This window comes from Xenopus tropicalis, chromosome 7 (assembly GCF_000004195.4).
Source record: "Xenopus tropicalis strain Nigerian chromosome 7, UCB_Xtro_10.0, whole genome shotgun sequence".
NCBI lineage: Eukaryota > Metazoa > Chordata > Amphibia > Anura > Pipidae > Xenopus > Xenopus tropicalis.
In genome coordinates this window covers 73099845-73121650 of record NC_030683.2, presented here as the reverse complement: position 1 = coordinate 73121650, position 21806 = coordinate 73099845, and the positions used below count along the sequence as shown (strand labels likewise).

The following is a 21806-nucleotide window of genomic DNA, read 5'->3' as shown; positions in this document are numbered from 1 at the left end:
TGGCATCCAACATTTTTCTGGTATATTTATAGATAGATTTCTTAAGACTTTTGCAAGGATATCACTACGGGCATTAGCACAGAGTCGTTTGTGCACTATTAGTAGACATATGACGTTACAAACCTTAAAAGCCTTAAAAGAAGTCTGATTGCAAAGCAATTTGGGCAAAGCACCTAGCTGAAGTGACAGCTGATGACTGGCCATCTGATGAGGCATCAGAAACCCCACTATGGTTTCGTTCAGTGCCTGTAGTCGTTTCTCTTAAATTCTTATCCTATATAAAGCTTATGTCATTACTATGCCTTTGCATACAGCTAAATAAAAATAACTGCCTAATGTTCTAAAGTTCACTAGAAAAACAAATTTGTATCACTTGCTCTGGGCTTGTTCTAAAATTATGCATTCTGAAAAAAAGGTCTGTCGAGTAATTGAAAAGGTTTGCATGTTAGGTATTACTGTAAATCTTTATTTCAAATAACATGTAGAGAATCTCTCTTTGTGGCACAAATAACAATAGTCTTTAAATGGCTCTCAAGTGAAATACCTAAGATACAGAAGACCTCATAAAGCAGTAGTCCATTCCTAGCCATATTAATTTTTAGTTCTTCTTTTAAGCCTTTAAATTATAGTAATTCTGGAACAAAGTACTCATCACTATTTGAAAATTAAAATATTCTATTCATTAGTCTCTTATATATACAATTTTTTAATTAGATTTACACAAATACCATATTTATACATTTTCCCTTTGTGCCAGTAAGAATCCAAAACTGTCTGCTTTATAACATTACAGAACAAAACCACGTGGTCGTACAAGGACAAGAAGGAAATTTGGCCCTGGCAGGAGACCGGGGAGGCCTCCAAAATTTCTAAGATTTGATATCTCCAGTGAGAATCGGGAGAAGATTGACCTAGGGACTCAGGTAGCTGCACATGTTTATATAGTATGGAATAAAGATGTAAGAGCTCATTGTGTCCCTTAGGGTGACATACTGACATACACTTAGCACTCAGAACCTCGTTACTGTGGAAAGGGCATTCTGTTTATTCTGCCAGTTGCTCCTCTTCTGCTAAAAGAGATGAGCACAACACTCAGGAGCTACGTGTACATTCTGTGCTTTCAGGTGCCTCTGTAATTAGGTAATCAAATGTTTGAGCTTTATGTTTTCATCTGTTTTTGTTCTATCTTTTTTCAATTTATCTGGAGGTTTCCTAAGGGAACCTTTGTTTCTTTTGTGAGCTGCATTTCTTCACTTTTTTGTTGTTTTTTGTATTTACATTTTAACATTCATTATATATTATTATAATATTATATTTTATTCACGTTTATACACCAACCTATAAAAATATAAATTATTCCATATAGTTCACTGTTATTGCTTTCTGACAGGACCTACTGCAGTTCCACAATAAAGGTCCACATTTTGAGGACTGTGGACATTCAACTTTAAATGGATTAGAGCAATCGGAACTCACACTTGGCACATCCACACAAGGGACACCAAATCAGCAGCAAGCCACCCAACTTTTGCCTCCAAATGAAATAAGCACACCAGTGGCAACAACAAGCATTTTAACAGCAGAAGACATGCGGCGTGCTAAGAGAATCCGTGTAAGTTATTTTTCCCTTTAAATGTGCCCATGTCAAATACATTTAGAGAAAGGATGGATAAGATCTTTACTTACCTTTTCTTGTTCACTGGTTGCTATGAAACTGTACTCATGATATTTAGCATATGATTGTAAATGAGCTCTTTCTAAATTAGACACTCTAATTTAAAAGGTTTAGAAATTGTTGTGTTATATGCTTAGCTTTAGCAAAATTAATTCTAGGATTCATATATTCTGTCCACTTCACACACACTAAACTGCACCACAATGCAAACAGTTGATTTTCATTTAAATAAATAAATGTATAATCGTATTTATGTACATGTTGCTTTATGTACAAGTTACTAAGCTGGCAGGCTGATCAATGTACAATTTATAATATATACAATATTGCTGTAATCATTGTCACAGTGGAGCAAGAAGAAAAAATATATGTTTTAGGCTTATAATTTTCTGCAGAGGTGTCATAATTGTTAATAGTGTAATGAATAGAAAAAAAATATAATTCTAAAAACAATATGATTTGCCGCAGAATGAATACTTAACAAACAGTTTATATTATGTGAAGTGACCTATTAAAGAATCTCGCCAAACTGGAATATATATATAAGTAAATATTGCCGTTTTACATACTTTCCCTTGATTCACCATTTAGTGATGGGCTGTGTGCTCCCTCAGAGATCACATGACCAGAAATTATGCAGCTCTAACTGTAACAGAAAGTAGTGTGAAAGCAAAAGGCAGAGCGCTGTCCATTAATTGGCTGATGTAGCCCAGCATGTATGTTTGCCTTGGCTTTTTGTGTGCACTGTTAATATATATATTTTTCTTCACTTGGGTGATACTAAAACAATTTTTTTATCATATACTACACCATATATATATATATATATATATATATATATATATATATATATATATATATATATATATATATATATATATATATATATATATATATATATATATATATATATATATATATATAGGGAAAACAACGAAAACCGCACTCGCAGGACTTATGAAGAACAAAAAATTTTTTATTTTGTTGCCAAAAAGTGAACTATATATATATATATATATATGTATATGTATGTATATATACACACATTATTCCCCCTTATGGTCTGTTTGTTTAAACTCCCTGCAGCGCTGGAGAACTGAAAAAAAATTTTTTGTTTTGTTTGCTGAAGTGGATCATGTGGAAAGTTCAACGAACTCCAGCTTTAAGGACTCTGGCACATGAGGAGATTTGTCGCCTGTGTTTTTTCCCCCTGGCGCTTTGGCGACAAGTCGCCACGACAATACCCACGAAGAGATTTCATGCGAGTTGAGCTCCAGGCGATCTGCTACCCATGGTACCACTCAACAGTTGAACCTCCCTCATGTTTACTCAAGTCGCTCAGAAAAGGGTCTGTGTGCGATTTGAAACAGCAGGCGACTTGAAGTAGCCTCGTATGTTTTGACGCTGGCGATTTACATTGATTTAGTATTGGCGTTTTGTCGCTCGTCTTGTCGCCAAAACGCTCTTTTAAAAATTGCCGGCGACAAATCTCCTCGTGTGCCAGAGCCCTAAAAAGGGACTTTAAGTAATATTTATTGCGATTTTAACAGCACTGACTGTTAGTTAAGGCGACCCTTAGTGCTCTTGCACTTGGGCTCCTATTAACTGTTAAATGTTTAAAGATGTTTTTTCAAAAAATCCCATGTAATATTTTTTTCTATAACATGGCATACTCTTCAGAATTTAGTTTTGTATGCATGTATATAGATTTATTTATATAGTGCTATTAGGATATGCAGCACTGTACATTTGCCTATCTTAAGTGACATTGCAAGTGGTAATATGTTTCTTTTCCCTCATGCTAATCACTCAGTTGGAGTTGCAGGTAGGTGTGTTACAGCATATTCCAACTGGTTTCCATATCATGGTCTGGGTTGGTGAGAATCATTTGGTTAATGCTTCTTTCATTAAGGCGTGTTTCCTATACAATGTTTTCATTGCCATTGTTTCACACATCTCTTGGACTCTAAACTATATGTGAATTATAAAAAGAAAAATCTGGAAAAAAGTTATAATCCAGTCAGCAAAGAATTTGTGTTAGATTTAGAACCCCTTGCAAACTTGCTTTAGTTTGTTAAAGCACACTGTTACATTTGTTTAGCTTGTTTGAGGTCTATGTGGGCATATGGTTTGCATTTGTCCAATTTTTCTTTAGGCTGTTTTTCAGCATTGCCTGTGCAAGTTTTAAAGGGCATGCAAAGGCTATATCACTGGGGGGTGCCTAAATGTTAGGCACCCCCCAGTCATATAGATCGACAAGTTTTTTCCCTATGTGTAAAAACTGTCTGAGCACTGCGCCAGAATCTCCTTACCTTAATTTCTTATCGCTTGGTGTTCTGCACATGTGCAGTAGAGTAAATCTGAAAGGGTATACTTTACTGCACATGCACGAACAAGAATTTGCACAGGAGATGCTTGGGATACTGGTAGAAAGGTAAGTAAAATGATGGTGTAGTGCTTAGACAGTTTTTTCCATAGCTTTGACATCCAGTTAGGAGCCAGGTCAAAGTCCTGCTAGGTGGTAAGGCGCTCTATACAAAATTGGAATATGTCAATATACAAATATATTTGCATGTTTATTACACATTTGTGTTTCCATGATGGGTATTTTATGATAGGACAGGCTTCCTGTCCTAAGCGTAGTGGCTCCTTTCCACCTGCATTTCTATACAGATAGAGGAAAGAGTGATCTGCTCAGTTTTAAACATGGAAACATGCAAAAGTCCACATCATTCAGTGGGCAACAAAAGAAGCAAGGTGCAGCAGAGCTCTCAACTCATTACCTGCCTTTTGCAGGTGCTAATTCAGGGCTGCCTTTTACCCAACAGTGCTGCTGTTTGCACCTTGTACTGGATATTCAATCTATACGAACTGCAGAGTGCACCAATTCTCTCAACTCCAGTGCTGTGTAAATGAGCACTAATAGCAGTTATGCTGCACTTGCGTTGTAAGTTATACTAATATTTGTGCAAATGCTGTGCTAATATCATAATTATCTATGCTATAAGGTAGGAATCAACAGCATCAGCGACACACTGTAGATCTAATGGCAGAAAATAAAGCTAACAGAATTTATAAATTTTGTTTAAGGAAGCAAATGCTTGTGTCTTACAGAATGCTGCCTTGCAGCACCTCTTCATCCGCAAGTCATTTCGACCTTTCAAATGTCTACAGTGTGGAAAGGCTTTCCGAGAGAAGGAGAAACTGGATCAGCATTTGCGATTCCATGGAAGAGATGGCAACTATCCTTTGACATGTGACATTTGTAATAAGGGCTTCATAAGCACTAGTTCCCTAGAGAATCACATGAAGTTTCACTTGGACCAGAAGACTTATTCTTGTATCTTCTGCCCAGAATCTTTTGACAGATTGGACTTACTAAAGGACCATGTTGTTGTCCATATTATTGATGGATGCTTTAGCTGCCCCACCTGCAAAAAACGGTTTACTGATTTTATTCAGGTAAAAATGTTTTTTGTCTTCAGTCTCATAAATTAGATTATTTGTGAATCTTCAGTTCATTACAGTAATGTACAGCTATGGGATCTATGATTCAAAATCGTGGATATGTGGTGTTTTCAGATTAGGGATCTTTTTGTAACATTGAGCACCATACTATAAGCCAACTAAAAGCATTAAAACATAACAGTCAAGTACATGGTATTATCAAAAAAATTAAGAATTGTTGTTTGTTAGAAAGCGCATTTTTGAAAATATATCCTTTGCACCTGAGTGGCCATTTTTGAAATCCCCTGCTTCAAGTGATAGAGAAGTAAAGGGGGCAAAAGCAGGTGGGTAAGTACAGTTCTCCATAGCACTTTGTGCCCACCAGTCCTCCCTTACTTATACTCAAGTTAGGGGACTGGCTAAGAGACACCTACTTGCTGCCCCTTATAAATACAGAACTGTCAAATACAGGCAATTCTGTATTCATCAAGTCTTACTGCTCTATTGTCCAAGCAAATACCTAATCAGAACATTTCTTTTATAAGTGCTCAGGAGTAATTACTATCTGTGTTATTTTCAAACTTGGTTCTACTTAGTCAAAGAACATTGCAGCTGCAGTCTAGGTTCCCATAACTTAGCGATCCCCAACCATTGGCTCATGAGCAACATGTTGCTCACCATCCCCTAAAATGTTGCTTCTAGTGGCCTTAAAGAGATACTGACACCTGAAATGAAACCTTTTTTACATCTGTCATAATAATGTCTTTGCATGCTTTATATCATTTTGCCTTAAAAGTATTTGTCCAATGCTTTTACATTACCTATTTGATTCCCCATGTTTCTCTATGAGGGCGCTGCCATATTTGTGCAGCAGCAGGAGTCTGTTATAATTAGAATCTATAACTGACAGGCTGAGAAGGGACAGTCAGGTTGGCAAAACAGTCAGGTTTAGGAATTTCAAGTAAGAATTAGTTACAAAAGCAAACCTCTCAGCGAAAAATTATCAACATGATCTATAGGTAACTTTTTATGTACATTCATATTTTAAAAAGTAGTTTTCTCGTGTCAGTATCACTTTCAAGCAGATGCTTATTTTTAAATTCCTGCTTGGAGGCAAGTTTTAGTTGCATAAAAAACCAGTTTAATGTCAAACATGCCTTCTGTAGGCTGCCAGTCCACATAGGGACTACCAAATAGCCAATTATAGCTCTTATCTGGCACCCCCAGAACTTTTATCATGCTTGTCCTGAACACATTTTTTCCATTTGAATGTGGCTCATGCGTATAAAATGTTACAGACCCTTGCTATAACTCATAAATTTCCCCTTGATACCCTGGTTTCTACTCACTTGCCAAGGAATATATGCAGGTTAATTCCTAAAGATTGTAAGCTTCTCTAGAACAAGTGCTTTATAATATGTCTGATGCAGGTTGAGCTAAATGAGAGGATTTAAGAAATACAAGGTTTCTTTCAGCTCATACACACAGCCCATTTGAGTTTTCATTTATATTTTGTCCCTAAAGATGGTATCTGAAGGGTGAAAACAAGCTTTTGTGCTTGAATTTCTTTCTTGCTGAGACAAGATTTTGTTGCTCACAGTATCATAGAGCTAAAAGTGATTTCTACTATCTATCTACTTATCAAAGCACAAGTCACAAGGCTGCAGCACCCTGGGAACTGAAGAATATGGCTAGCCCCATGTAAAATTTCAAAATTAAATATAAAAAAAATCTGTTTGCGCTTTTGAAAAATGAATTTTAATGCGGGAGAAGAACTTTTAACTTATGCGTTTTGAAAAAAAACATGTTTTCCTATGACAGTATTTCTTTAAACCAAGCTATGGCGTTGCTGACCTTGTTCAATAGGAAAACACAAGTACAGTGTGATGGGTTTATTTACTTTGCTGACCTTGGTCAAAAAAGTGTTTGTATAACTCGTTTTTTGCTGTTGTATCACACAAAATGTGGCTGTTTTATGCGATTAGAACTACAGGATCAGGTATGCATTGTGAAAGGCTTATACAAAGCTAAGTTTTTAACATTACCTTTGTGAGTGAGATTATCAGTCTATCAGGGTTTATAGATCCTCATGGTTGAGAAAATTTGAAGCTTTTGAGAAAACCAGCTCCTTGTCTTTCCTTGTACCCTTTTATTAACATTTAAACTCTATTCCTGTAGAGCAGTAGGGCCCATTATTTCTTATGCAGCATGTTTGAGGGCCAGGTTATATTAAAATTATGATGACAAACAATGAAGTCTATAGAGCTCTTGAGCAGACTGTGTACCATAAAAATCCTGTCGAGGGCCTCATCCAGCCCATGGGCCTTTAGTTGGACAGCCCTGCTGTAGATGAAAGTGGTGCGACTGTTAGCATAACTTCCTTGCAGCACTGGGGTTCTAGGTTTGATTCTGCAGCACGTTTGTATGTTATCTCTACGTTTGTGTGGTTTTCCTCCAGTGCTCCAGTATTCTCCCAAGTCCAAAATTATACAGGCTTCTGATAAAAGTGACTATACTTTTATGTATCTGTATGTGTGATAAAAACTTCAAATTGTGAGCTCCAGAGACTGATGATGATCTTAGTAAAGTGTTGTGGAACTACATTGTGCTATCTAAGTAAAGGATAATAAATTATTTGCATTGTGGTAGGCATTTCAGTGTCTCCTGCTCCAAAGCCTCTCCACATAAGATTATATATATGTTTCCCCCAGAGATTTCTGTGTCCTCCCTCGATTTTAGAAAAAATGGTTTAATGAAGAAAAAAAGCAAACTTTATTCAGTAAGCAACTCAGAATCAAAAGAGTTACACATATGAAAAGCACATTCAGCAGAGTGTTATTATAAAAAATGTGCTACAGTGACTAGTTTATGTGTTATTACAGGCATAAGCTGAACTGTGATAATTCTCTATGCACTGTGATGGGCACAGGCCCCACCCACGTACGACATCATTCTGTTTAAATGTATCACATGGTATAACTGAAACAGACAAAACAGCACATACAACTGAGGAGCATCTTGTAAATTTTAGTTTTACCTTTATTTGAATTATTTCACTTTATAGTTTACTTCCCATCACAGGGAATACAAAATGACAGAACAAACAACCATAAACAAAGTAAGGCTGTCATGTGTTTTCATCTTTTAGTAGGCTATTCTGAAGAAAGGGACACTCTAGCAAAATATATTTGCAGCATTATTCTCTTGAGCATTTCTTTCTTTCCATTGCAATTAATTACCTTTTTGTGCTTATTGTGCAGAATTAGTGGTTTAGGTACTGAAAGCATTGTACTTCTGGACTGGAACTAAGTTTGTGGTTTCTCCTTTTTTCTGTAACTCAAGTTGGTGGTTTACAAACCCATTTATTTGATATTTTTCCTCTTATTAATGTATAATTATTTTTCAAATAGGTAAAGAAACATGTGCGCAGCTTCCATTCTGAAAAGATTTACCAGTGTACAGAGTGTGACAAAGCTTTCTGTCGGCCAGATAAGCTGCGTCTGCACATGCTCAGACATTCAGACCGCAAAGACTTTCTCTGCTCCACCTGTGGAAAACAGTTTAAGGTAAGCTTTTAGATTCAAAAGCACAATTTATAAACATTTATGCACTCTGTGTTTGTGTTAATCAAGTTTTATCAAACTAAATAAGCAAGTCATAGCTGCAAAGGTACCTTCCAATAAATTAGTAAATGGTCAATAGTTTACACATTTCGTTGTAATTTGTTTTTCATCACATTCTGTTTTCTATACCAGCTCACAAAACACGCAAAAGCACTTTTTACCCTTTGCAGGGGTTGTTGGGCACATGGTACAAGCCCCACCTGCAAGGGCAATTTACAAAAAAACCTCAGGATCAATTAGCAATGAGATTTATTTGTGAAACATTCTGAGCAAAGTGCCCCCAGCAATGTTTCAGGCTTTCCCAAGCCCTTTCTCTTTTACAATACTATGATTTGTGTACATGACTGCACATCTATAAATGAATTGAGACTAGCATAAAATTTGTCAGAATGGATTAATTTCAGTAATCTTTTGAGCAATATGGCCCACTAAGAAACAGGGTCCACTAAGGGCAAGGTAGGGAGGTGGTAGGTGGGGAAAAGCGAATCTGCTCTCGTCAGCAGTGCTGTGTAACTGCACTGACAGGCATAGCTTTGGCCTACATACAGTTAATGGAGTGGAGCAGAGGTTGGCCCAAAATGCCTTTTTCACATTTTTTGGGCTGATTTTATATTGATATATATTGATATTATTGCTGGGAGCTAGTATCTCGGAAGACTGTATTACTCCTATGGCTCATAAGCCCCATTCTTCATGTTGACTTTTCTTGTTCTTTCTGGTTCTCCCTTTACAGTTTTCTGTTAATTAGAAAAGCCAAAGCTCTGTACACTGGATAGAGAATGAGCTTATCAAACGTTTTTTATGTGAAGGCTATCCCAAATCTTAAAATTAGAAATAATCTGTATAAATTATTTAAGTCATTGTGCAAAGCCATCTGTGGCCATCTGGTTTCTTTGCTCAGGACAAGACTTTAGGGGGGCACCACAGATAACTGTGATTAAAAAAATAACTGAGGTGCCAGGAGCGATTAATAGTACCATTTTTAATAGCACTGTACCATAGAAAGGTAATTCAGCACCAGATTGGACCAGCTGATTTCTAATGGTGCATGTGTACCCACCACACACATGGGGTTATATAATAAAAGGCACTAGGTTTGTCCAAGAGCAGTAACTTATAGCAGCCAATCAGTAGGAAGCATTTACTGGTCACCTGTTTAAAAACAAACATCTCAATGGTTGGCATGGGTTACTGCTTGGCATACACAAAACTGCTCCTGTTAGACTTTTATTGAAATTACTTGACTGGCAGATGTGTCAGCATTTGTCAGTAGTAGTGGCCTAGAAAAGTTTATGGACAAGCATCTGTTGCCTAATAAGCAATGGCACAAACATGTCAGCCAATTTCAGCTCAGGTTCATGGACAGTTTTAGACACTTTTGAACCACAATTTTGGCCTTATTAAAAATACAGTGGGCAAACCCTGGGTTTAATTATCCTTATATTTACCAGTATGGCTAATTAATTTCTGTCATATGAAAGGCAGACCCTTATGTATTAAAGAAAAGTTTTTCAAGTATTCTTAGTTCATATGGTTAGTGTGATTTTGTAATATAAATAGGGATGCACCTAATCCACTGTTTTTGAATTTGGCCAAATCTCAAATCTTTCAAGAAGTATTCCCTGAATCCTGAACTGAATACAACCTCTAATCTGCATAGGCAGGACTAAAAAGTACTGCGCTTAGAAAATATCATGATTTCCTTGTTCACGTGACCACAAGTCAGAGATTTTAAAGGTTCAGAATCGGCACAGCCAGGCGCTTGGATATTGCAATATCTGAATTGTACTGGAAAAAAGGCTTGGATTCGGTGGAATCCCAAAACCAAATCCAGGATTTGGGGCATCCCTAAATATAAATAAGTTTAGAGATGTTATTCCTTAATATTTTAACACTAATTTTTTTTCAGAGAAAGGACAAGCTGAGAGAACATATGCAGCGCATGCACAACCCTGAGAGAGAAGCAAAAAAAGCTGATCGCACAGGCAGAGCCAAAGCCTTTAAGCCACGTCTTGCATCAACAGATTATGAGAGCTTCATGTTTAAATGCCGTGTGTGTATGATGGGATTCCGTAGGCGAGGCATGCTGGTCAGTAGGAAAAGACATTGATTTTTCTTAGAATATCATTTAGTTACTTCAGATTAAGCCTAGAACTTGTATTCATAACTGTTACATTTTTACTGCAGGTTAATCATTTGTCTAAACGACATCCTGAAATGAAGATTGATGAGGTTCCTGAGCTCACTTTACCAATTATAAAGCCTAACCGTGATTATTACTGCCAGTACTGTGAAAAGGTATGCTCAAGGCACCAAAAAGAAACCTGATTGTTTTACAAAATGAAAGATATAGAATTCTACTAACTTTTCCAATGTAATTAATTTCAGGGTGACAGGTACCCTTCAGTTAGTTTCCACCACACTTACCCCCATATGTAATAAAAGCCACAAAGTTTGCCCAGGATCAGTAACCCATAGCAACCAATAAGATGTTTGGTTTTAAATAGTTGACCAGTAAATTCTACCTGCTAATGTGGTAATGAAATATTATTTCATAGTAATCACTTCTACACAAGAGCTGCAGGATATTTTGGCACTTTATAAATACAGGTATGGGATTCCTTATCCAGAAACCCGTCATCCAGAAAGTTCCGAATTACAGAATGGTCATCTCCCATAGCCTCCATTATAAGCAAATCATTTTTATTTTATAAAATGATTTCCTTTTTCTATGTAATTATAAAACAGTACCTTGTACTTGATCCCAACTAAGATATAAATAATCCTTATTTGAGGCAAAACAAGCCTATTGGGTTTATTCAATATTTAAATGATTTTTAGCAGACTTAAGTTATGGAGATGCAAATTACGGAAAGATCCCTTATCCAGAAAACCCCAGGTCCAAAACATTCTGCATAACAGGTCCCATACCTGTTCAACTTTTATTATTATTCAAGTTTTAGCTGCTGATACAGCCCCTACAGACATATTATATAGCTTATAGGACCATTTTGTGGCTTATTGTTAGATAATATCTGTTATAAATGGTGATGCTACAGGAGTGATTGTAATTCATGATGATGAAAAATGCCCTGGTTTCTATGCTGCCAAGTAATGTTAACCTGAATTAATTACTATTTGGCCTTATATAAAGAATATAACCTTATATATACTATATATATTACATTGTTTCCTGTGCTCAAATAATTTGCAGCAGTCCAGAAAAGATTGGGAGCTACAGGGGCATCTTCATAGGATCAGATTTTGAATGCTAAATGGTTGCATGGTACATAAGCCTGAAACATACACTGTAGCATTTCTAAACTGATTATTTGTTGAACATTATTTCTCATTTAATTATCTGCTATAAAGGAAAAGATTTATAAATTCTGTGCACTTTAGCTGTCCACGTGTGATGACATTGTACACTTTATGTTAGCTTTGCTTGTGTACTGAATTTCTGGATCAGAGCTGAAAACAGCTGCATAAAACCCACTTTAGTTTACCCATAGCCTGTAAAGAAAAAAAACCAAAGCTATTCCTTGTGTATCCATTACTTTTTACCAGGTAAAATCATAAGCTAATGTAAAATAGATAAAGACTTGTAATTTATAATTGCAGAACCTTACAAACAATGTAAGTTGGTTGTGGATGATTTACAAGGTTTTAAAACACTAAAGATTGCGTCATACAACTTGCCAGTGTGAGTGCTCACAATAGTATAATGTTACATTGGGTTACTATCATATAATTGATAGATTATTTTATTTTTTTTTGTACAGGTTTACAAGAGTGCGAGCAAGCGCAAAGCCCACATCTTGAAAAACCATCCAGGAGCCGAGCTCCCTCCCAGCATAAGAAAGCTTCGTCCAGCTGGTCCTGGGGAACCAGACCCAATGTTAAGCACACACACACAGCTTACAGGAACTATAGCAACTCCTCCAGTCTGCTGTCCACACTGCTCCAAGCAATATAGCAGTAAGGTAGGGTTAGCATTTTACTTCCAGGCTACAATGCAGGTTCCAGTCTCATTAGGGATCAAGTTATAAAAATCCAATAAAAAAAAATGGATAAAAGGAGGTGAATGGGCAGAGTGATTTATCTTAAAAGATAAAGATGTGGCATTAGGTTAAAATGTATAGGGAAAACATGGAGGCTGAGAGAGAAAAGAGTAGAGCATAAAAACGGGAACATTAAAATGCTGCAAAGGGAAAGCCCAGAAGCAGATGGGTAAAAAAAAAAATTTAAATGTGGAAAAAAGAATGGGTAAAGAAAGTGTGTGTAGAAGGGAAGGAAAAATGGGGGAAAAAAGGATGGATAGAGTAATAAGGTAAAGAGTTACAAGGGGAGAAAAGGGGATGATGTCTTTAGAAAAGACAAAAAAATAAAAAGATGGGCTATTTATATTAGCTGAAGGTGTTAACCTAACTCTAATTCGACAGATTATATGGGTTATTGAAACACCAGCATACGTAGGAAAACTATACCTTCAGAACAAATATTAAACTCACGGATATTATAACTTATATCATAATAAGTGACATTTAATAATCTTCCAAAATCATTACACGCACACACACAAACACGTTCATGCGTTTTTAATACACAATTGATCTTTTTTAAAATAAAACTCGGTGTTGCTGGACTTTTTTGGATATATATTTATATATAACAGTTCAAATGGTAGGCACTCACCCTATGCCTGGGTGTAGTCCTCCAAAATTTCAAGGTAGATAAATGCACAAACTGGACTCAGATAATTGAAACTTACCAGTCATAGTGGGTCATTCTTGTCCCCGTGGGTGTCTGTGATCCCTTGATTTAGATATCCGACTACCCTTATCAATTTATAACTAATTTGAAATATTAAAAATGTAAAATTAAATAATAAAACTATTTTATTTCTACAGTAGGGTTCCTGTTATAGTTGATGCCTTAAATATCTTTTTGATTTTTCACTTTTACATTTTTATTTTTTAATCGTCACTTTGGTGTCTTGTCGTATGACCTGTGTTTCACACTGACCTGTGGGTTAACCTAATTGGGATTTCACCATGTAGCACGTATAATATAAACTAATAAAAGTTTTATTAACAATTAACATTTACATATGTATTTGGTTCTAAAATTCCCACTCACTCGCTCTGCATTTAATGTATTTGGAGCGTCCCTGCCATCTGCATTTTACTGAATAATTTATTTAGGATCCTGAGGCATAATTTACACTGTACCAAAATATTGGAGATGCCTGGAACTAAAAAGTAAGAAATGGGCAAACAATACCATGTGGTATATGGCAAAACTCCCCCTGGTGATCTAAGAGGGTTAGAACTACTAGATACAATAATAGAAGCTCAAATACCACCTATGATAAGTAAAAAATATAATACATAATACAACAGCAAAAAACCCTTACATTCAATGCCTAATGTGTTTCATGCTTACCCAGCACTTAATCATAGGCTCACTTAATCATAGACTGAAATAAATTTATTATTTTTCACATATCATAGGTGGTATTTGAGCTTCTATTATTGTGGCTAATTATTTAGACAGTGCATACTTTGTGCATAAAAGTGCATATGTAGGGAAACATTTACAAAAACTCTTTACTTATTCTACTTTTTCAAATTGTCTCACAAAAAAAATTGTGTGTTATGAACCTCTGTGTGTGTGTGTACTAGCATCTTCTTGTCAGCCACATCACATTTCATATTATTAGAAGCTGTGCTAGGAAGACAGGGCCTTTTCAACCACAACTGGTTTTCCTAGACAGCAGCAGCAATCAAACCCTACATCTCTCCATTTGCTGTAGCCCTAAGGGAAATGGCAGATAGGGAACTTTGTTGACCACAGGAACTTATACTTCCAACAGGCAACAAAGCACCCAAAATACCTTTGAATTTGAATTGTTGTGGGCAAAACTGCCTTCTTCAGAATTGCATGAAAATGCTTCCTTTCAGTCAGTCAGTTTTACTCACAGCAGTTCATATAGGGAGCAGATTAAAGAAATTTTCAGGAACTTTGTAGAAAGACTTATCAGAGCACAAGGCTGAGGGCACTTGGGAAAAGTGGCTTGCCTCATGTCAAATTTCAAAATTAAATATAGAAAAACTGTTTGCTCTTTTAAAAAATGAATTGCTTAAGGAGCACTATTATATGCATACAGTGTATTTTCAGTGTTTTACATATGGGCTGGTTTACGTGATTTATTTTTATAGAGACCTGCAATATTCAGGGGTATAATTTTCTTGTAATGACAGGAAAGGAAAACATTACTTTTTTTTTTTTTTTTAACAGACAAAGATGGTCCAGCATATACGGAAAAAACATCCAGAGTTTTCTCTTCTGCCAATCTCAGTGCAGGCCCCTGTGCTCGGTACTGCACCTGCTGTGCTTACTGCTGATGGAACAAGCGGGGAGACTGTGGTGGTAAGTTCTGGAGAAAAGAGGTTAGCTCTGACAAATTACAATGCCTTTTTGTAAGCACTGACCATGATGTACTGTTGGCACTTCCCCTGTATTTCGCACACCATTGTTGCCTCTTCACTGGCAACAATTGGAGTCTCCAGTGGAAAGGCCTGCACATTGCTTTCGCTTTCCGAAGTCGCGCAAAGTTGCCTACAGGAGGAAACTTTGTGCGACTTTGGAAACCTGGAGCGATGCGTAAGCCTTACCACAGGTGACTCCTATTGTTGCAGGTGAAAAAGCATTTTGGAGCGTTTAGTGGCCTGCGATAGCAGAGAAGAGATCACTGTAGGACATTAGTCTAAAGCACAACCTGATTTTATGCTCCCTAAATCCATCTAAACAGCCTCTTCCTCTGTTGCAGACTACAGATCTTCTGACACAAGCTATGACTGAATTATCACAAACACTGACTACAGAATACCGCACCCCGCAGGGTGATTTCCAGCGTATTCAATATATTCCTGTATCACAAACTACCGGTGGCATGCAGCAACCTCAGCATATACAGCTGCAAGTTGTGCAAGTAGCCCAGGTGAGTGTTCAAACTCTTCTTCATAAGAAGCCCTTCTAACAAGAGATTCTGGGAAAAAGTTATATGCTAGCTGTGATTGTCATGTTTGTTGTAATCCTGTAAGAGATCGGTTTGTTTTCTTGTCATCAAATATGTGTACACATACCATATCATGATTTTGTCTATTCTCTGTACAGGCACAGTCGCCTAATCAATCACAGCATTCCACTGTAGACATGGGACAGTTACACGAGTCTCAAGGATATATGCAGCATGCAATCCAAGTGCAACACATTCAGGTGGCAGAGCCAACATCAGGCACCCAGTCAACACCTCAGGTATCAGTGTCCCAATATATTAAAGAGATACTGACAACAGAAATGAAACCTTTTTTACATCCGTCATAACATTGTCTTTGCATGCTATTTATAATTTTGCCATAAAAGTATATGTCCAAGCTTTTACATTCCCTATCTGATCCCCCATGTTCTTCTATGAGGGGGCTGCCATATTTGTCCAGCAGGAGGCCGTTAGCATTAGAAGCTATAACTGACAGGCTGAGAAGGGACAGTCAGGTTGGCAAAACAGTCAGGTTTTGGGATTTCAAGTAACAATTACTTACAAAAGCAGCCCTATCAGCAAAAAATGATCAACACAACCTATAGGCAACTTTTTATGTAGATTTATATTTTAAAAAGTAGTTTTTTTGTGTCAGTATCCCTTTAATATATGGAAAGGCATCTAAGCATTCTGTGATTAATTTTACTTAGTGTTAAACTAAGTACACTTTTGGAAAGAGTATCTCTGTTTTATACAGTTTTATCTATAATTAAAATGTATACTTATACTTCAATACTGCTTGTCTTAAATGCCAATTGACATAAAAATACCTGCTAATTGCATGGTTTATTTATATCAATCTTGTATTTTATCTGGTGGCAGGTAGGAGGTCAGGCTCTGAGCCCTTCATCACAGGAAGCAGAGGAAGTAAACCCATCCCAGCTCCAGACTCCAGCTTCTCAGGCCCAAGCTAATTCAGCTGTGCAGCATGCATACCTACCCAGTGGCTGGAATTCGTTCCGTGGCTACCGTAAATTTTTTTTTTAAAGCAGTTTTTGTTTAACCTCAAAGCCAATGATGATTTGAATATTAACTTCTTTTGTACACCTAAATCTCTTTCTTTACATTCACCTACCCAGATACCTAAAAATCCTGTGGCATTTGTGCCAGTCTCCTCCTAGGTTCAGGCTGTCTTTGCTTAATGCCTTGCCTGGAAAGCAGGGAAAAGGTCCTTACTGTTTGCCACCTGCTTTTCTCGCACTGTTTACTGTATTCCAGTAGCTAATTGTTTTTTTAAGGTACAAACACTCTTTGTCAGGTTTCACTCTATATAAACCCTTTCCAGATTCCTTGCCTGAGGGTAGTAGCATTTGTGCCTAACTCTAGCTGTGCTCTCTGTTCTTGGTCAGTTGAGCAAAGAGCTAAGAACCCAGGTCGTCTTGCGTGGACCATCCTACCAAATAAATAGCATTGGTTCCATGATTTTTTGATTGCAGACTTAGTCACAATACATAAATTATTAGCAGGGCTGATGCACATTGCACTGGTTTTTACAATGTCACGTTCTGATCTGCTATAATAATCGTTCAGAAAATATTACCAAGGTTTCTTAAATTGGCCCCATAGTCAAACAAATAAGATAGTAATAAAACACATTTTGTCTTCTTTAAACCAATGAGAGGGGTGCATAAATTCATTACTTCTATACAGGCAAGCCAATACTATGTAAGATCATATAGAACAATCCTATTTTACAGGGTATATCGGTAATCACTCAAGTAATGACTTGCACCAAAATGCCTACAATAAATATAGTGACCTGAACAAAGGACATTAAATAGCAGTATTGCAGAAACCTTGTAATAACAACATTAACATAACAACATTGCATATTGATGCAGAATGAAATTCACACATAATTTCAGCTACCATATTCAAATGTGCTATGTTTTTATGCCATATGTGCCAGTAATCAGGCAAATTCATTTGTTTTAATAGATATTGGTTTGTCCTGGCGTATCGGTTTCTATATATGAAAACACGCATTCTGGTGATTTTTGATGCATCAGCTTTACAAGTCTATTACAGTATTTAATATATGAATGCTTATTAGGCGTTTTTACACCTTTTACTTCATAATAATGCAAATAGGGAATGTAAAGATTATGAACTGCCTGGCTTTATAAATCTTTTATCTCTGCTATAGCCTCTGAAATTCAGATGATGGCATTACCTCAAGGGCAGTATGTGATTGCAGAGGCTGCAGTAGGCACACCTGTTACCCCTGTCAGTAGTGGACAAGTTAAAGCAGTCACTCAGGTAAAATGATACCATGTAAAATATTTTTTTTACTGTATCTTTCCAGGTCAATGTGGTTGTGTAATTACTATTTAATATTTTCTTTTTTTTTTTTCTAAATGTTGCTATTATTTCACTTTAGACTCATTATGTGATATCTGAAGGACAAGGAGTCTTAGATATGAAGAAGAGTAGTTCTCTTGCAGAGGAGGCAACTCCAAACCCTGACCATATGGAACAGCCAGCCAGCAATTCATCTCAAACAACACAATACATAATCACCACAACTACCAACATGAATGGTAGCAGTGAGGTACACATCAGCAAACCCTGAAAAATATGAGAGTGCGGAAAACCAGATGAACAGACAAGGAGCCAAAAGGAAAAAAACATTAATTTTTCTTAATACAAAACTTTTGAATCGTGAGCACACAGGGTGTCTGTCTTCATCTGTCCCTGGAAAAGTATTTAAAGATGTAAAGCTTTTGAACTGTTAACCTTGGGACAATGCAATATACCTGCAGAAGGCAGAGAACAAAAAACAATGGGACAGTGACACATCTAAACATGAACATATGCTTATTTGTTGCTGCTTTGAAAGTCTTCAGTTTGTAGTTACATGCAACACTGTATGGCCAGCACGAAGCTTTGCATTAAGATCTTAATATCCCTTTAACTGGGAATGATGTCAAGTTTCTGGACTTACCCTACCAGCAATTTCTAATGTTGTAGGAAATAACACTGTAAAAAGGATATGAAGCATAAAAGCACCTTGAATTTATTCTCTCAAATTGTTTAACTGTAATGTGTGTTGGTCATCCAACACATATTTAAAAGCCACTTTCTAAAAGAAGGGACATAACTTTACTATGAGTAAGGTCGATCCATATTATCTCTTAAAGAGAAAAGAATAGATCTAAACTTGTCAGTGGCGGAAAGAATAATTCTGCTCTTCAAAAAAATTCCAAGTTATTTAACCATATTTGTTCCTCATTTGAAACTAAATCTGTAAGATGTAAAGTGAAGATATTTTTTTTAATACTGTGAAATAGTAATCAAAAGTTAATGTTGTATTGGAAAAAGAAATGTTAAGTAATATTGTTATGGCTTTTTAGGGTGGTGGCCCAGGGGAATATTAGTCTCCCGCAGTTAAAACTACTGCAGGCAACTAATCTCCCAAAAATGCCTTCCCAGCAGCAATAAAGTGAATCGCCGGTGGGAAGGCATACATGTCATTTCATGTTCCAAAGTCGATTAAAGTTTCTTTCTGTAGAACTCCAGAAAACAAAGCAACCTCTATGCCTTTCCACCGGCAATTCACTTTAATGCATTTCGGGGAGATTAGTCGCCTGAGGTATCCGAGATTAACTGCGTGCAACCTGTGGACCATCACCTTTAAGGGGCATACAGCTTGTCAATTCATTTCCAGCAGTCTTAATATTTGAGAGAAAATGGAAAATTTCTTATATCCATAGTGCTTGCCAGAAAGTAAAACCGACCCTTACAAAACTGTTAGATCCATTAGAACTAAAGGTAGTACCTATGATTTAGCCAAAGTTAATGACAGTTGCAGGAAGTGTGATTGAAATTTGTTCAGAGAGAAATTCTTAACATTATATTGATATATCTACTGTCTTCCTATTCTTTGATATTACAATATTGCCTTTGGCCCTTTTTACAGTTTGAGTACCAGAGCTATAAATTTTAATGTCATGCTAGGCAAAAGGGTGAAACAAAGTTCTAATAATGCTCTGTTCACCGTGGCATGCAGTAGGAAGCTACAGTATGAGCATGGGGTCTATAAAAAGACTGTTGGTATGGTTCTAGGAGGGAGCAAGTCATACTGACATGATTTCTTTATTAGCAAGAAAAATGCCAGCATTGTTTTAAATCCATTGGACATATGCTGACGTTTTCCCTGTTGCCTAAATTAAGTGTTAATGATGGTTATGAAGCATGACTGGATCTCACAGTACTTCATCCCATGTATATAACAGTCTTTTGGTTTTGTTACTTTCAAATATAACAAAATGTTTGTTTCTTCATATTGAACAGTGGATTAAGACCATTTTGTTAATTGTGAGCAAAGATACCAATTTCTATGCTATTGATTTCTAGTCTGTCACATATCTGCATTTTTAAGCAAAGGCCTCCTTTCTTAATGGACTGCATGTTGATTTATATTTCTGCTTTCCTTTATTGTCTTTTGTTTACCTGTAGCCCAGTATTTTCAGCATAACATATTTGTTTCCATAGAAACTATAAATAGGTGACACTTAATTGTAAAGCATTCAAAAAGCAAAAGAAGTGATTCTACCTGAAGCATGGAAAACTGTCATAAAGTAAGAAAAAAATGCACCAAGATGATAAAATGAACCATTGTGACCAAGCAGCACACACCTGTCCCTTATGGAAAAATTAAGGGTGATGCGATAACCACTTAAATTCCATTTTTTCTAGTCAAACATAAAACAGTAAATACAGTATTTGCTGCCAAAGTGCACTTGTTGTTTTAAGAACAAATGCTTAGAATAACTAGTAGGGTTTTTGTGTAGGTGTCATGAGCTGGACTGAAGTCCAGAATTTTACATTCTGAAGGTATTTTATTTATAATCCTTCTCAAGTTTTATAGTGTAAATATGTACATAGCTTTTGCCATTAACAGAAGTTTTTATTTTGTTGAAAGAACTATTTTATTCCTAATTGTATCTAGGTCTTGAAACCTTTTGTATTTATTATATGTATTTCTTTAGAGTCGTGATCTGCCAAAGCAGCATCTAACTTCCACCTCCAACTCTATAAATTCATTTATTCCTTAAATTCTCTACCCCCATAATCCCTAATTCCCTACATGAACAGTTATTATTATTATTATTGGTTGGTTCTCAGTTAGGGACACACAAAGATGTAAATGTTCACCAAGTTTCTATTGTGATCTCTGTTTCTTTTTTTAGTTGATAGACATATCATTTAAGTTTTACTCCTGTGTGGAAGTGGAATGTTTCTTGTGTGGTGATAGTCAGTAGATCTACTGGAACAATATAACAAAATGAAAAACCTGTTTACACAAGCTGCAATTGTGGCAACTGTTTCCTGTTAATACTAGCTAATGGTGCTGGAATATATATGTGTGTCTGATTTCAGGATAAGTGATATAATGATTGTTGGAAACCGTATTTCAATTAAGACAGTATGTCATATACATTTGCAATGGCAAGAACTGCTCCAGCAATGTGAGATTACTTTAACAAAAACACTGCAGAAATGGTCAACTAAAAAAGACAATTTTTATGGTGTCCAGGGTTCTCATAGCTATACAAAAGAAACCAAATATTTTAAGCAATTAGCTTTCTCACTTAGTTTCATGACATCCTATATACACTGATAAGTGGATTTAATTACAATCAGAATAAGTGATCTGGAGTAGGACTGGAGCAGAATGATTGCACTGCTTAGTATGGACTTGCCTCCACTGACTTGTATTGAAATTAAATGACATATCTGATATCTGATTCCATCCATGACACCAATTGTAGAATGCTGAATGTAAGTGTGCATTTGCTCAACTATAATTGAATCAAAATCACCAGCGTGCATGTGCACTCAGAAAACTGTAGCAGAAGAAAGGTAGATGTGATAGTTGCAACTAAATTTGCATGTTAAAATTATTCCATAGGGTAAAATGACCCAAGCTGCATGATTCATTTTATGTGATTAAATG

General features: G+C 36.3%; 1 protein-coding gene across 3 annotated transcripts in view; it reads left to right on the top strand.

Moving 5' to 3' along the window:
• prdm10 (PR domain containing 10) overlaps positions 1-21806 on the top strand; it is a 52742-nt gene extending 30936 nt beyond the window's left edge. The window contains exons 11-24 of one of the 3 annotated variants that reach the window (XM_031904879.1): positions 794-923; positions 1391-1612; positions 3489-3500; positions 4790-5137; positions 8533-8688; positions 10655-10834; positions 10933-11043; positions 12528-12728; positions 15046-15177; positions 15578-15748; positions 15925-16065; positions 16670-16817; positions 17994-18106; positions 18228-21806. In XM_031904879.1, the coding sequence (XP_031760739.1) occupies positions 794-923; positions 1391-1612; positions 3489-3500; positions 4790-5137; positions 8533-8688; positions 10655-10834; positions 10933-11043; positions 12528-12728; positions 15046-15177; positions 15578-15748; positions 15925-16065; positions 16670-16817; positions 17994-18106; positions 18228-18419 (2257 nt within the window). In that variant the 3' untranslated portion in view covers positions 18420-21806. 3 annotated transcript variants of the gene reach the window in all.